Below are 16,832 nucleotides of genomic sequence, written 5' to 3' on the forward strand. Positions count from 1 at the left end.
TAAAGCATGTTTGTGATGACTCTAGTGTAAGCGCTGCTGGTGGGAAGACCTGTGCCATTCAGCCAATGCTGTATCCAGAGCACTGTCTTCCGACAAAGGTAAATAAAGTGCTGAGTGGCACAGACGGTGGTGGGAGGGGGTTCCAGAGTCGGGGGTGTTTTCTGGATAGAAGGCAGGATAGACCTGGAATCGGTGGATAAGGCTTCTGCCAAATCCTATCCTCCCTTCTGGGCCTGAAAGCTCTATATGGGCTATAAATACTGTTAATAATAATAATAATAATAATAATAATAATAATAAATAGCACAATAGTATTCAGGGTAAGGGGAAAAATATCCCCTTACCTTCAGGAGACCTCTAGCCTACTCCTAACGAGCACTGGATACAGTGGAGGTTGTATGGCTCCACTGTGCCAGTGCTAATTAGGATTGGGATGCCCTCAGCCTCTCTGCAGTTGTTTAACATTGAGATCTGAGTGTCCAGAGGAGAAGGAAGCAATGAAAGGTGCTCAGCCAAGTGTGAGCTTATAATACCGACTCTCATAGAGACCAGCACTGACCTGAGAGCTTTGTTATTGGTGTATTCAGTGTATTGTATTTTTTGTATTTTTTTTAATGTTGTAAGCTGTCTTGGGGATCTCTTCAGTTAAAAAGGTGAGTTGTGAATGCCTAGATAAACAAATTGCCGTTTTGGAGGATGTGATGCTAACCCTCTGGTGCTGGAAGGAAAGTGTCTCTGGGCCTCTTTATACTTGGGACATGATCAGTTTCCTGCCTCCTGCTATTTTGTGCTCCTCCAGAGGATCAGCCCTACAGGTTGAGAACCACTTGTATCTGTGATAGAGATGCCAAACTTCCTGGGGAAAGATTTGTGCTGAGTGAGGCTACAGAAAGGAAGTACCTGTCTTATGAACATCAGAGGAATAGTTATACCTGTTGGTATAAAAATAGGTTGGGGCAGTGGTTCTCAAACTTTTCTGGCCCTTGGCTCCCCTGATCCTTGTGGTCATTGGCCGCAGCTCCCCATTACAACACCTCACCACAGTTAGCCCCAAAATGGGGATGAAGGTGTTATAATTATACACTAGAAACAAAAAAACAGCTGCCAGCACTCTGAGGCTGCAGTTCTAACCACAAATACCTGAGAGTAAGCCCCATTGGAAAAAATAGGACTTACTTCTGAGTAGACCTGGTTAGGATTGTGCCCTGAGTTTGTTAGCAGCACACCTGGAGGGTTTTGGAAAGGGAGGGGGGAAGTGATGAATTTGCTGGGGAGGGGAAGACTTTGTTTTGTGTGTATGCTAATTGCAGACTGATACAAACTGAGACCCAGAGACTGTTTGGCTGCAATCCTAACCTCACTTTCCTGGGAGTAAGTCCCATTGAACACAATAAGACTTACTTCTGAGTAGACCTAGCTAGAATTGTGCCTTTTGTCTTACAATAACAGCCAACATGGGAAGTAAACCCCCCCCCCCCAAAAAAAAAAGAGGCAGGAGGCAAAAGGGAATGGCTGAAAAGAAATGGGTATTTTTATTTTTTAATCAATTTTTGGAGACAAAGACATCAAGAGTGACTTTTTTTCTTTTTTGAAGGGGGAGGAAAAAGAGAAAGGTGAAGATCCTTGGTTAACCTGACACAGACCCCAAGCCCATGTAGGTCTACTCAGAAGTAAGTCCCATTTTAGTCAATGAGGCTTACTCCCAAGAAAGTGTGGAAAGGATTGCAGCCACACAGAGCAAGATTGCTTCCCCCAAAGTAGATGGGCGCTGCTCACAGACGTACACCCCAACAAGCAGATGCCACCCCTGTTCCCTCCCAGGCAAGACGGAGGAATGCAGGCTGGGGTATTTGGACACTAAGAGCAGGCTGGGCTCCCTCCTTCCCAAGCGGAGGAAAGCACTGCGCTGCCTGTACTTACTCTTCCCTCCCGGTTTGAAGCCTGCCAGGAGTCACCCTGTGCTGATGAGATGCAGCACCTCCGCAGCTGCCTAGCCAGCCTTCTCTCCCACCTCCCCCCACCATGTTTCACATGCCCTCCCCACCTGCCTCGTTCACAGCCACAGAAAAGCAGCAAGTCAGCAGGCAGCACACGCAGCTGAGCAGAGCAGCTACAGCCACCTCTCTCCCCCAGAGGCCTCACGACAGCCCCTGGTGGCTAGCCATGCCTCCCTAGAGAGCTGGGATTGAATACCTCAGGGTTGGGGGAATGGAGTGAAGTGTGAATTCTGTACTGGTATTCCTTTGGTTGATCCCTGCTATGTGAGGTGGTGCAGAGAGGATTTTCTCTCTCACCAGTCTGGAGACAAAATAATGGCGAAATCTCTCAGTTTCTGAATAGTGACAGAGGTGGAATGGCTGAAGAACTCTTATGATTTGGCCAGCGAAAACTTTCCCTTTGTTGGTCTGGATCTGGTGTGTGTGTCCTCACGCTGACCTGCCTGACTCCTGAGGTGGCACAAAGTGCTTTATGGCACATTTGTGACTGTCAGGAAATGACTCAAGTCTGTTGAGCCAGCCTAAATACCTGTTAGGATTGTGCCCTTAGGGATTTATGAAACTCCCTTAAGTTGACTGGAGTACCTAATCTACTTGAGAAGTTTGCTGCTGTTTATAAAGGATTTCTGTGCCTTAAATATAGCTTGAAGGTACTCCTGGAGCCAGTTTTGAGTTGCGCTAAGGGGGAAAGGGCTTCCTCACTCATTCCTCCATATGCATCTTGAGACTCTGAGAATGGGATTCTAGATCTTACTTGTTCTCTCATATCTTATTGTTTTCAGGCATTGCAGTAATTGTCCTGGGCAAAAATGACCTTAAACAAAACTCTTACAGGAGCTTTTGGATGACCCATTAAATTCTTAAGGATCAACTTGCTTTCTGTCAGTCTCCTCTTGTACCAACATGTCTAATTTAAATGACTTCAGTTCTATTGTGTCATTATGTGTTCCAAACAAGAATGCAGTAGTTCTTATGATGGCTTCCAATCTGGTAACTGGAACTACCTCAGCTAAGCATGCCTCTTTGCACTGACACTGATCAACAATGTTTTGATTATTTTTATCTCTATACTTAAGAGCAACTCTGTGAAAATATTCATCTGTTGCCTGGGGGGAAAAATGAACTTAATTTAGCCACTAGGTGGCAATATATTGCTAAATGAAATCAAAGATGAGTCATCTAGCTTTTCCTTTCATCTTTTTACTTGGGTAGCTTATTTATTGAATGCCATTGCTCCCTACTACATGTTTTTTTTTTCTCCCTAATTGAAGATGAGTTCTGAAGGAAAAAAAAAAAATTATAACAGGTAATTACTTTGAAAAATAGCCTGCGTGGTGAATTAGATGCTTAAAAGTAAACTTGGTAATTTCTTCTCTCTTCTACGAGCAATGGTTTTTGCATCTTTAATAGTAAATGTGTAATGGGATTTGTTATGTCTAAGTGACAGAATTATTAAGTGTAGTATAAATAATTTGGTGTGTGTCAAATTACCACAGGTGGGAAGCACTGAGGTGCTTTCAAAAAGGAGAATTGCTCATTGCTACAAAGGGGGAGAATGTCAAAACTAAATTTGGTGTAATCTTGTTGTGACAGACTTCTGATTATCGGTGGCTGTGAAACAGAGGAAGATGGAGCTGGAGACTCTAAAGCAAGTAGTTGTGGCCTATCGGCTTGGAGAGTTCTTTCAGGATCTCCCTATTATAAGCAGGTTACCAGTTACGAAGATGATATTGGGACAGTAAGTAACATTTGAATGCCTTTTCATTGTTACAGGGCTACCTGTGTTATGTGTGGATTCGGAACCCATGGATTTCCTTATCTATGGGTCCCCCTGAACCTGCAGGTGGCAGACCTGGACCCTTTGGCAGCGGGGGCAGCTGAGCTCCTATCACCTCCAGAGGGCGTTCTGAGCCCCAGAGAGGCTGCACAAGACCACCTGCTTCTTCTGCAGGCCTCAGAATGGCCTTTTAGGTGGGAAAAACACTACTTCTGGTTTTTTCATAAAACCAGAAGCAGCGATTTTTGGCTTAAACGACCATTCTGAGGCCCACAGAGGCCACGGGCAGCATAGCTCCCTTCACCTCTGGAGGCTTCAAGGGGCCCCCAAAATCAGTGGATTTGAACATCTGCTAATTTCCTTATCCCCGGGGGTTCCGAGAACAACACTCCAGTGGATAACGCGGGCTGCCTGTATATGATAATTAACTGTGCACATACCCATTTTAAAATTATCCCAATTCACTGCTGTTGAGTTGTTTCTTGTCCTGTTTGTTTTATTAAAAGTTTCATGTGCACTGAGTTCCACCGATGCACAGTATGATTAGGCCTGTGGTGGTCATTTGTGAATCTGAGCCAGAGCTAGAAAAGGCAACACGTCCTCCAATGGTTTGTTGATTGACGAAAATCATCTCTCTCTGCTTGCCCAAACAAGGCTTCTTCCTGTGGAAAAATATAACCTGGTGACTTCTTGTACTTGTTGCTGTCTCTCCACACCCCCCATCCCCATTCCTGCTCCTGGAGAATGACTTTTCCCCCATGTAGCATAAATAAAACATACTGAGTGTAACTGATAAAACTCTTGACTCCAAAGCTTGTTCACAGTCATAGTCGCCATCCCAAATAAAACAACTTAAGGGCTGCATTCTGTGCATGACCTGTCCTACACAGGTCAGAATGGAAAACGGTATTTATATAAATACCATTTTTCCTCAAACATAGGAAACGAGGTGTATGCAGTCATTTAAATCAATCAATCATGTCATTTGATTGTCTTGTGTAAAAATTGCTTTAGTGCTGATGTATGCTATGGCAACTGTACACAGGACAAAATAGATGCTGGTATGGTTGTTGTTACACCTGTTCAGGAAAAATGCTGCATATAATGCCCTTTTTGAAAAGCCTACACAAAAATATTGGAACTGACCAGGATAAAGTGAGTTCAATTGGGAAATAGCATTGAAAACACTCTTCTAAATACCTTTACTGTCTGGGCTTGCTGCATGAATGGCAAACTTGGGTTTTTGCTCTTTACTTTTGCTCATGTTTGCTCTTTGGTGGCCCTGTGATCATGTTTGGAAGAGACAGTCTGTAGGAGATTCTAGATCCAAGTCTGAAATGGTTAAATAGACCAAAATCAGCACCATGAATTGTGCTATGAATGCAATCTAAAATCAACACAGTTGCTTTCTGTGTCCGACTTTGTCTCCACTTTTACTCTATCTTGCTTCTTACTCACCCATTGGCTCAGAAAAAGCAAAGTAGCAGAGAAGTCTGCATGATATTCTAGCTGTTCAGAGGAGACTAGAATACTGCTGTGACGATCACTCTGACAAAAACTCAAAATCTATGTTCTAGCCTATGCATATAAATGAGCAGCTCTGAAATCTTGACACCCATTATAGTGAAACGTTACTGCCTTTTTGCTCCTTCCATGGTTTGTGTTAGTTTTTGAGAGAAAAGAATTGTAAGCACATTTTAAATATGGTTTGTTTTTTAATAGGCCAAGAGAAGATCGTTGCTCAAGTTTATGAATCTCAAACTTTACAGTAGACAAGGAAGGGAGCAGGTAATGAAGGGGTGTGTGTGTGTGATTACGAAGTACTTTTTATGCAATACCTGTCACAAACAGTGTCAATTCTATGGAGCATCCTGTGGTAGTCTATATGGGGCATTCAAACCATGCTACCTCCAGGTTCAGAGGCAGTGTGCCTCTGAAAACTAGATGTAGATGAGAAATAGTGTGAGAGGGGATGTCTTCAATCTCCCCCTTGTGGGCTATTGTTACATGGTCAGTATTTTTTTGTTTCTATTTGTTTCCTTTAATTCAAGACATGCAGGAGACACACAGCTTTTAATTCAGCTGTGTAATCAGTTCTTCCCCTCCCTCCTTAACTGATCTATTTAAGGGAATGTTCCAAATTTGAACTGAGCTTGTTGGTATTTTGTTGGCCATGACCATCTCTCTAGACCAGGGGTGTCCAAAGTTTTTGGCAGGAGGGCCACATCATCTCTCTGACACCGTGTCAGGGGCCAAATTAATTTACATTTCAAATTTGAATAAATTTACATAAATGAATATATTAAAGATGAACTTATATGAATGAATGAAGGTCTTGCAGTAGTTCAAGGCCTATAAAAGGCCTTGCACAAAGCAAGGCTGGCCTTTCCTTTCCTGCTGCTACTGCATCACAGACGTGAAACAACAAGCAGTGGAGGAAGCCCTCATTCCACAGCTCACTCGAGAGGCCAAAGAGTTGCCCTCACGCTGAGAGCAGTTGCATTGGGCCAGTGTGGGCTCCAACAAATCTCTGGAGGGCCAGAGGCTCATTGGAGGCCAGGGGCTCCCTGAGGGCCACATAGAGAGACCTTGAGGGCCGCAAGTGGCCCCCGGGCCGGGGTTTGGGCACCCCTGCTCTAGACTATTGAATTTGGGGAGAAAAACTTTTGGAAAACAAAGGAAAAGTGTCATTTCACCAACCCCATGATTGAGCTCAGACTAGGAACAAGACAGTGATAATTCAGTCTAGCTATTGCACCTTTAACGGGGTGGGCAAACAAGAAGCCCAACCCAGTAGGGATCCTTGACTAGCAATAGAGGACCTCCTGTTTGAGTCATCCCACCTATGAATCTCATAGGCTTCTATGGGGCAGAAACCTATAGAAACCCTTGGCTTTAGAGCCTTATATTCTTTGTTTTCCAATTGCTTCATTCCTGCTAATTCTGTCTTGCTATCCTTGTGGAGCAATGATCCACTGGCACTGTGTCAAGTCACCCTTTTTCTTGCCTACGTCTGTGAATTGCCATGACAGTTGGCAACCAGGATTGCAACCTTTTCCCCCTTTTATCCTTCCTTCTCTCTGAGTGCTTCTGAAGCTGCTGAAACCAGTGTGGGATTGTTCAGCTAAACTTCTCTCTCAGCACCTTACCCTCCTTCCTTCTGCCAAAGAAAGGCAGCTGCAGCATTTTCACACTGCCTGAACCTTTTTGTCTCCATCCCCATTGATTTCCCCTTTCTCTTCCCTGTTTGCAACCCCCAAATTTTACCTTTTCTTTCTGCATGTGAGAAGCCTTCTCCTTCTAAGATGTTTGTCTCGTCTCCCTCTGTTTCTCTTCCTTTCCCACTTTCTTTAGGGCTCCATTGTTGTGTGAATGTGAACTGTAGATTCCTGTCTAGAACAATGGTTCCGAACAGTCAGGATCTCGTGGACCACTGAGGCAAAAATTGGAATTATTGTGGATCACATGAAATCCCCATCCTATCCCCTGCACAGAAAAAATGAAGTTAAATTTATAATAATTAGAGAAGATTTATTAGATTTATTATTTATAGAGAAGATTTATGAATTTCTGCTTTTGTTGCCAGCTGTGGCTGCAAGGGGTTCATTCTCTGCTCTCTTTGGTGTTTGTGGGGAAGTGTCTGCTAAGCAAGTGCCCCCCCCCATGGGCTTCCAGAGATGGCAGAGAATAGATTGCCCACAGCCACAGCTGGCACTTCATTCACAGCTAGACAGTCTGTTCTCCACCCTCTCTGGTGTTCTGTGGGGGAGCACTCGCTCAGCAAGATGCTTGAAGTGATCCAAGGTGCTTTTTTTTTGAGATCTCATGGACCACTTCTCAGGGTCTCATGGATCACCTGTGGTGCCCGGACCACAGGTTGGGAACCAGTGGTCTAGAATAAGCGTGACTGAGCTAACTCAGTTAGATCCGGTGGAACCTCCCTTTTTTGTTTTTGTTTTTGAGCGCTTTTAGTAAATTTAGTGCTTTACACAAATTTAGTGTAAACCGCTTTGTGAACTTTAGTTGAAAAGCGGTATATAAATACTGTTAATAATAATAATAATCTTCACCTTTGTCTCTGTTCTTTTCACCATGAATTGTATGGTTGCACCACGGGCCCCGAAACTGTGTCCTCACACATGTGTTTTAAAAACCACTGCCCATGACATTTTTCAGAGGCAGCTGATGGGCCACTGTGGGAAACGGGATGCTAGACAAGATAAGCCTTTGACCTGATCTAGCAGGATTTTTCTGGTGTTAATGACTAAGGGCCCAACGCTACCAATATATCAGTGCTGATGAAGCTGCAGTGTTGCCCCGAGTTAAGAGAACAAACATTCCCTTACCTTGAGGAAGTCTTCATGACTTCTATTCCCCCACTGCAGGATGCAGTGCACGCCCTGTTGGCCTGGCTGCATCAGCACTGGAAAGTTGGATAGGATTGGGTCCTAAGGCCCTTTCCTTCAGGGAAAGCCAACTTCACTAGGTAAAGCTATGAATTAATGATGCTACTAACTGAAATTCAAGGTGTGAAAGGACCAGCTAAGTGTGGGTGGGTTTCATCAATCTTGGTCCTGCAGAACTGAAGGATTTGTTTTTCCCCAAGCATGGTCATTCAATTCCAGTTATGAATGTATTTAAGTATTTTCTCCAAAGCTGAGTCCAAGCTTTCTTTCCCAGCAAGGAGTGACAGAGAATTAGGAGTTTGAAAAATTGTATAGACTTCATGGGGAGGTAGAGCTGACAGTGATGCGATGTATGAAGATCAGTCTGTTTCCTGGGCTTGAGAATTGTGAATGTCTCTGATGGCTCTATGCTGTACTGATGTGAATGATCCTTGCATAACATACGCATGTTATAAAACTGAAAAGGAGAACCATGCAATGAAAGGATGTATTGAAAATGAAAGAGACATTGCTGAGGACTGGTGAGGCTACTACTAAAGACAATCATTTTTGTTTTTCTTGCTTACTTAAATATTGGGCAGGATGGCATTTTCAAGATGAGCCTTTCTCCAGATGGCACTCGCCTGGTGGCTATTCACTTTTCTGGAAAATTAACTATATGGGGAATACCCTCCCTCAGACAACAAGGGGAATGGGAACAAAGTGACCAGGTTTGTGACTGTTAAATAGTTCCTAAAAGCTAAGTTCTGCTTATACCTTGTATGTACAAATGGAAATCTATATGGGATCTGAGGCCACTTGAAATATTTTTGTGTGCAAAAGATGTGATATATGAATCGAGTATGACATATGCATGTACCTGCAAGAAAAAAGTAGGATTTTCTACTTCAAAACTGTTTAATTTATATGCAGAGTTGAACTGAATTAATCACATGTATTTGGATCAGTTACCTGAAATGTCTTTAACTGAGTGACAGCCCTATGTTGGCTGCTTTGAAATATGTATCTGTCTGTGGGTGCAATTCAAAGCAGCCTTTGCTCTGGTGCAAGTCTCAGTGCAAACCAGCCCAGAGGTGTTGTGAAAGTGCTGTAAGGCACTTTTGTGCTTCCTCAGGAGTCAGGAGGCCACCTCCAGCACCATTGTGCTAGTGGAAAAGTAGGTCCACACCTGACATGTTGGGCCAGCGTGAGGATCTGGGAAGGATGGGGATAGTGCAGAATGGAGGTGTTCTGGGCTGGGGGGAGGGTGGGTGGCCCTGTGGGTGGGTCGGGGCTGAGTGGGGGGTGGGGCAGGATTTGGCAATCCTAACCCCACTCTCAGATGACCCTGCGCATCTCTGGGCCGCTCAGATCTGAGTAGTCCCATTGGGGCTGCTGCGTTGTTACCCAGGGTAAGGGGAATGAATTCCCCTTGCCCCAGGGCTGAGTCACAGGCAGCCCTAAGCCCACTCTGGATACAGGGCAGACCAACTGGCCTCCCTGTTCCAGCATGGGTTAGGTTTGGGCTTTATGTTAAACAACTAAAATTTTAAAGGATGTGGGGAACATATTGTTAGATTTCTGGTAGACTTTTCACCTTTTGGATTTGAAGTCAGTCCATTTGGTTCATACTAATGGTGTAAATATTAACATCCCCTCCCTCTTGGTTGGTAGAAAAAATATTTTCTGCTATATCTTGTGTTGTTGTTTTTAATTGTGGAGTTAAATTCAAAGTAGTATATGTGTGGTTAGAGTAATATCTTTGAGTCGTATCCGAAGGTCATGTTCTTTCAGCTGAAGCTCTGTTTGTACCAGAATTGTGGTTGATTTTTGCGGATTTTTTTCCCCTTCCCTCTTCAGCCCTGGTAGGCTTCCCTGATTTGTTCTTGAGTAGTGTAGGACCCTCAAGTGTAGATACTTGTGACGTAGAGGGACCTTGGTGAAAATTGCTCTTTCCCCTTTGTGCAAATGGGTCTTTCTCTGTGCATGGAATAAAACTTGAGAGTGCCACCCTTTCCCTCCCCCGATTTTCTCACCCTATTTATCTCTTTTGCTGTACTAGCGTCACTCTCTGCAATTTTTAGCAGAAATATAAAAAGGAGTTTTTAATAATACAAGAATCTGTTGAAAGATGAGATCAATTTAAAACTGAAAAACAATGAACTAGTAGTGTTCTTGTGATGTTACTTAGCAGTGGTCCTTTTTAATATCTAAGAATTGCTGTCAACACAGATATAATAAATGTTTGTTGAAAATTTTATTTTTGGCTTTGGAATTATGTTTGAGTCTTCTTAAATGGGGTGGTGGTGGTCAAGAGGAAGCATTTGGGGCAATCCAGGATGGATTTTGCATGTATTAAAAACCTGGATTCTTAAGGCCTCTGAAACTGAATCCAGGAAGATGCTTTGTGTGTTATACTGTGGTCATCTTCTTGACAATGTAAATTGCGTGGAGGGGGCAGCTTTGTTATACCTGCAAAGTGCCTGTACTCACAGTACAGAAGATGTAAAAGCAGTCTTTCAGCTTGTGTGATATTCTATTCTGTGGAATCCAGCAGCCTTCACTCCCACTGTATGTGCGCGTGCATGTTTCCCCCCCTTCCTTGTTCTTTCCAATAAAACAAAAGGAATTCTTATATCCCAAAGAATATATTAAAATTGGAGTAAGTTATTAGCACTGTTGGTAATTGTCTTGACCTGTGCCTTGTATTGGCAACCTTCAGTCTCGAAAGACTATGGTATCGCGCTCTGAAAGGTGGTTCTGGCACAGCGTCTAGTGTGGCTGAAAAGGCCAATCCGGGAGTGACAATCCCTTCCACACCGGGAGCAAGTGCAGTCTGTCCCTGGTCTGTCTCCCTGGCTATGGGCCTTCCTTCTTTGCCTCTTAGCCTCAGACTGTTGGCAAAGTGTCTCTTCAAACTGGGAAAGGCCATGCTGCACAGCCTGCCTCCAAGCGGGCCGCTCAGAGGCCAGGGTTTCCCACTTGTTGAGGTCCATCCCTAAGGCCTTCAGATCCCTCTTGCAGATGTCCTTGTATCGCAGCTGTGGTCTACCTGTAGGGCGCTTTCCTTGCACGAGTTCTCCATAGAGGAGATCCTTTGGGATCCGGCCATCATCCATTCTCACGACATGACCAAGCCAACGCAGGCGTCTCTGTTTCAGCAGTGAATACATGCTAGGGATTCCAGCACGTTCCAGGACTGTGTTGTTTGGAACTTTGTCCTGCCAGGTGATGCCGAGGATGCGTCGGAGGCAGCGCATGTGGAAAGCGCTCAGTTTCCTCTCCTGTTGTGAGCGAAGAGTCCATGACTCGCTGCAGTACAGAAGTGTACTCAGGACGCAAGCTCTGTAGACCTGGATCTTGGTATGTTCCGTCAGCTTCTTGTTGGACCAGACTCTCTTTGTGAGTCTGGAAAACGTGGTAGCTGCTTTACCGATGCGCTTGTTTAGCTCGGTATCAAGAGAATGAGTGTCGGAGATCGTTGAGCCAAGGTACACAAAGTCATGGACAACCTCCAGTTCATGCTCAGAGATTGTAATGCAGGGAGATGAGTCCACATCCTGAACCATGACCTGTGTTTTCTTCAGGCTGATTGTCAGTCCAAAATCTTGGCAGGCCTTGCTAAAACGATCCATGAGCTGCTGGAGATCTTTGGCAGAGTGGGTAGTGACAGCTGCATCGTCGGCAAAGAGGAAGTCACGCAGACATTTCAGCTGGACTTTGGATTTTGCTCTCAGTCTGGAGAGGTTGAAGAGCTTTCCGTCTGATCTGGTCCGGAGATAGATGCCTTCTGTTGCAGTTCCAAAGGCCTGCTTCAGCAGGACAGCGAAGAAAATCCCAAACAAGGTTGGTGCAAGAACACAGCCCTGCTTCACTCCGCTTCGGATGTCAAAAGGGTCTGATGTGGAGCCATCGAAGACAACAGTGCCCTTCATGTCCTTGTGGAAAGATCTGATGATGCTGAGGAGCCTGGGTGGACATCCAATCTTGGGGAGAATCTTGAAGAGGCCGTCTCTGCTGACCAGGTCGAAAGCCTTTGTGAGATCTATGAAGGCTATAAAGAGTGGCTGTCGTTGTTCCCTGCATTTCTCCTGCAGTTGTCTAAGGGAGAATACCATATCAGTGGTGGACCTGTTGGCTCGGAATCCACACTGCGATTCTGGATAGACGCTCTCTGCAAGTACCTGGAGCCTCTTTAGTACAACTCGGGCAAACAGCTTTCCTACAACGCTAAGGAGAGAGATGCCGCGGTAGTTGTTGCAGTCACCCCTGTCACCTTTGTTCTTGTACAGCGTGATGATGTTTGCATCCCTCATGTCTTGAGGTACTCCACCTTCTCTCCAGCAGAGACAGAGGATTTCATGCAGCTCAGTGACGATGATCTCTTTGCAGCATTTTAGGACTTCAGCAGGGATGCTGTCTTTTCCAGGTGCCTTGCCAAAGGCAAGGGAGTCCAGGGCCACGTGAAGTTCTTCTAGGGTTGGTTCACTGTCAAGCTCTTCCAGTACAGGCAGGCACTCAATGTTGTTCAGTGCTTCTTCGGTGACTACATTTTCTCTGGAATATAGCTCAGAGTAGTGCTGCACCCAGCGTTCCATCTGCTGCGCCCGATCCTGGATGACCTCGCCTGTGGCAGACTTCAGAGGGGCAATTTTCTTCTGTGTTGGACCTAGGGCCTGCTTGATACCATCATACATCCGCTTGATGTTGCCCGTGTCAGCTGCTATCTGTATCTCGGAACAGAGCTGGAGCCAGTAGTCGTTAGCACATCTCCTGGCAGTCTGTTGGACTTTGCTGCGAGCAGTTCGGAGGACCTGCAGGTTGCGCTCACTGGGACAGGCCTTGTATGCTGCTTGAGCTCTCCTCTTTTCCTCAATGACTGGCGTCAACTCCTCAGAGTGGGCTTCAAACCAGTCTGCCGCCTTGTTGGTCTTCTTGCCCATGTCAGCTGCTATGTGTATCTCGGAACAGAGCTGGAGCCAGTAGTCGTTAGCACATCTCCTGGCAGTCTGTTGGACTTTGCTGCGAGCAGTTTGGAGGACCTGCAGGTTGCGCTCACTGGGACAGGCCTTGTATGCTGCTTGAGCTCTCCTCTTTTCCTCAATGACTGGCGTCAACTCCTCAGAGTGGGCTTCAAACCAGTCTGCCGCCTTGTTGGTCTTCTTGCCGAATATGGACAAGGCGGTGTTGTAAACGGTATTCTTGAAATGTTCCCATCTGTTGGATGCGTTTGCGTCGGCCGGGCCTGGAAGAGATTCCTCAAGTGCTTGTGCAAATTCCTCCACTTTTCTCTGATCCCGGGTTCTGATACCTTCCTGTGCCTATCAGGAAGGTATCAGAAGGCATAACTTGCCTATAGGTCTTCACCAGTGGTTTATAGAATGCTAGTGCTGGAGGGGCCCAGTCCAGGCTCTGATGCTGAAATAGGATCTTGTTGTACAAAAATGGTTTAACTCAGGGGTGTCAAACATAAGGCCCGGGGGCCAGATGTGGCCCGCAAAAGCTTTTTATCCAGCCCTCAGGCTCTCAGCTGCTGAGCAGTGCTGAGGTGTTAACTGCTAAAAGGGCAGCCACCACGAAAATTGGGCTCTCCCATATCTTGAAATATGATCAAGATTTGCGTGTTTTCTCTTCTGTCATTTGTAGTTAATGAATTCCTAAGTGAGAAAAAGTGCTTATTTTTGGTTATGAGTTGTTTAATGACATCACTTCCTGCCTAATTATATCACTTCTGGCCCTCAGCAGGCATTATGAATGCCATTCGGCCCTTGGCATGGAATGAGTTTGACACCCCTGGTTTAACTTGTTAGAACCTAGTAACAGTGCCACATCTGGGAATTGCAACGAAATAGATGTAGCCATCTAGAGATGCTTGCAGGAAAAGGTTTCACAGTGCCAAATCAAGAAAACTTCAGTTAGGTCTTACTCTGCTGGATAAGATTTGTGGGAGGGTGAAGCCCAGAACAGGTCAGCTACACAGATCTGTAAGAAACCAGCCTAATGGACTTGTGAGAGAATCTTGGATATTGTGCACTGTTTTTGTATAGTGAAATACCAGAGTTCTTGCACTACTAAGAGTTGAATGTACAGTCCAAGGGGCTAATCAGAACTAATGTTATGCTGCATAGTTAATACAGATGTGAAGTATTTCGTGCAAAATCAGGGTGACCAGATACAAAGGAGGACAGAGTGTGTCTGTCTTTAATCATTGTATAGAACAGGGAATTTTGGCAGGTGCAGCTTTTTAAACCCTTCCATGTTGGGCGTTTGGGCCTCTTCAGCCTAGAAAAGAGACGCCTGAGGGGGGACATGATTGAGACATACAAAATTATGTAGGGGATGGACAGAGTGGATAGGGAGATGCTCTTTACACTCTCACATAACACCAGAACCAGGGGACATCCACTAAAATTGAGTGTTGGGAGGGTTAGGGCAGACAAAAGAAAATATTTCTTTACTCAGCGTGTGGTCGGTTTGTGGAACTCCTTGCCACAGGATGTGGTGCTGGCATCTAGCCGAGACGCCTTTAAAGGGGGATTGGACAAGTTTCTGGAGGAAAAATCCATTACGGGGTACAAGCCATGATGTGTATGCGCAACCTCCTGATTTTAGAAATGGGTTATGTCAGAATGCCAGATGCAAGGCAGGGCACCAGGATGAGGTCTCTTGTTATCTGGTGTGCTCCCTGGGGCATTTGAGATACAGGAAGCTGGACTAGATGGGCCTATGGCCTGATCCAGTGGGGCTGTTCTTATGTTGAGCTGCACCTGCCAAAATTCCCTCTTCTATACAATGTTTAAGGGCATTGGCTTTGGGTCATCCATTGTATCTGGTCATCCTCTGCTAAATGGAGGAAAGATGTGCTTGTTTTCATGACAATTGAGCCAAAACATTCTTGATGTTAGAATGCACTTCTAATACCACCATGCATTTTGTAGGGGATATATGCATACAGCTACATGCATGTGTCTGTGTCCATGTTGGGTATTTTTGCAGAAGTCTCCCTCCATGCCCCAATTTATGCATTTTTAAAACTTACTAGGGTGAAATTCTTTTTACTTATACAGACTTATAGAGACTTGGGGGTTACCACCAAACAGCCAGAATACTTGGGGGGGAAAAATTGAAGGAGGTTGCAGGAAGTGAAAGTAGTACTTTTGACCTCCCTGGAGTTTTTTCTAGCTGCTGGGAAGTCGCCTCCAAGGCTCTACAAGCCAGTAGGCTTATAGCACTCTGTTTATGCAAGAAGAATTTCACTCCTCTAAGCTTTAAAAAAGCTTTAAAAATGTTAATGGGCATGCAGGGGGCTCCCATATCTGCATATTCATGAATAATTGAAACGTGGATATGGGGGCCTTCCTTTATTGCCTGAATGAATAAGCTTCCTTCTTAGAAGTGCTCGGTTCAGTGGAGGTAATCATTCAGTAGAACAACTTATCTTGAACAGTTAATGCTGTGCAGGAACTTTCCATTGTGTTTTTAATACAGGTTGCTTTTGCTGGAAATTTTGCCTTCCATTACACAATTCTGGTATGACAAAGCAAAAAAAAAAAAAAAAAAGGTATCTTATTTGCTGAAAGCTGTCATAATACAGAAATAATGCACTATACCTTCTAGATCAATGTTTCTCAAACTGTGGGTTGGAACCCACCAGGTGGGTTGCAAGACAATTTCAGGTTGGTCCCCATTCAGTTCAGTGTTCTATTTTTAATATGTTTGACTTGATGCTACCATGATATGTGACTGCATTTCGGGAAATGTTACAGACCTGTACTAAAACTACTATGTATATTCTTTTAACAATGATAGTAAAGGAAACTTACTCCTGGGTAAGTGTGGGTAGGATTGCAGCCTAGGATAGTTAAAAATTTTCCTGCTTGATGATGTCACTTCTGGTCATGCCATCACTTCCGGCAGATCCTGACAGAGTCTCATTCTGCTCCAGTGCTATATGTGTGAGAACCACTGTTCTAGATACTTATGGCTCAAATGCCTAACTGGAATATTGTCTCTTCGTTTTAGCCAGGTTATGATGAAATCAAGCCAGAATGGAAACTCTCTCTTGAAAAACGAAGGAAAATTAAAGGTTGGTGCCATAGTCCATAGTGGAGGTAGTTATGATTTTGTCAGCATAGCAGCTTAAGTTTACCAAAGAATATAAGGGCTAACGTTGAAATGGTGACTCTTAGGGTTGCTTTGTACATTCTGAGAAACCAGTGCTAATGTGCATCCTCTTTCCACCTTGGAGTATTGTAAAAAAGGGGACCGGCTCATTGTCCTTTATTCTGAAAAGTATGAGCAATGTGTGCATATCTCTGTTTTCTATTTCTGTGTACAGCAAAACTAAGAATTGCTTCCATATTAATGTTATACTGGTATGCGCCACTTACTGCTGGGGATCCATTCTGCAAACCCCATCATTAGGCTCATTGGCATTCTGACATAGCCCATTTCTAAAATCAGGAGGTTGTACATGCACATTATGGCTTGTAACCCATAATGGATTTTTCCTCCAGAAACTTGTCCAATCCCCTTTTAAAGGCGTCCAGGCAGATGCCATCACCACATCTTGTGGCAAGGAGTTCCACAGACCAACCACACGCTGAGTAAAGAAATATTTTCTTTTGTCTGTTCTAACTCTCCCAACACTCAGTTTTAGCAGGAGGGCACCAG

General features: G+C 44.6%; 1 protein-coding gene across 2 annotated transcripts in view; it reads left to right on the forward strand.

The window, feature by feature from the left end:
• Window positions 1-16,832, forward strand: part of NBAS (NBAS subunit of NRZ tethering complex) — a 215,911-nt gene that overhangs the window by 21,660 nt on the left and 177,419 nt on the right. For both annotated transcript variants that reach the window (XM_066611939.1, XM_066611948.1), the window contains exons 10-13: window positions 3,591-3,735; window positions 5,497-5,562; window positions 8,762-8,890; window positions 16,182-16,245. In XM_066611939.1, the coding sequence (XP_066468036.1) occupies window positions 3,591-3,735; window positions 5,497-5,562; window positions 8,762-8,890; window positions 16,182-16,245 (404 nt within the window). The remainder of the gene's footprint in view (window positions 1-3,590; window positions 3,736-5,496; window positions 5,563-8,761; window positions 8,891-16,181; window positions 16,246-16,832) is intronic.

The sequence above is a fragment of the Tiliqua scincoides genome, chromosome 1 (genome assembly GCF_035046505.1).
Source record: "Tiliqua scincoides isolate rTilSci1 chromosome 1, rTilSci1.hap2, whole genome shotgun sequence".
NCBI classification, from domain to species: domain Eukaryota; kingdom Metazoa; phylum Chordata; class Lepidosauria; order Squamata; family Scincidae; genus Tiliqua; species Tiliqua scincoides.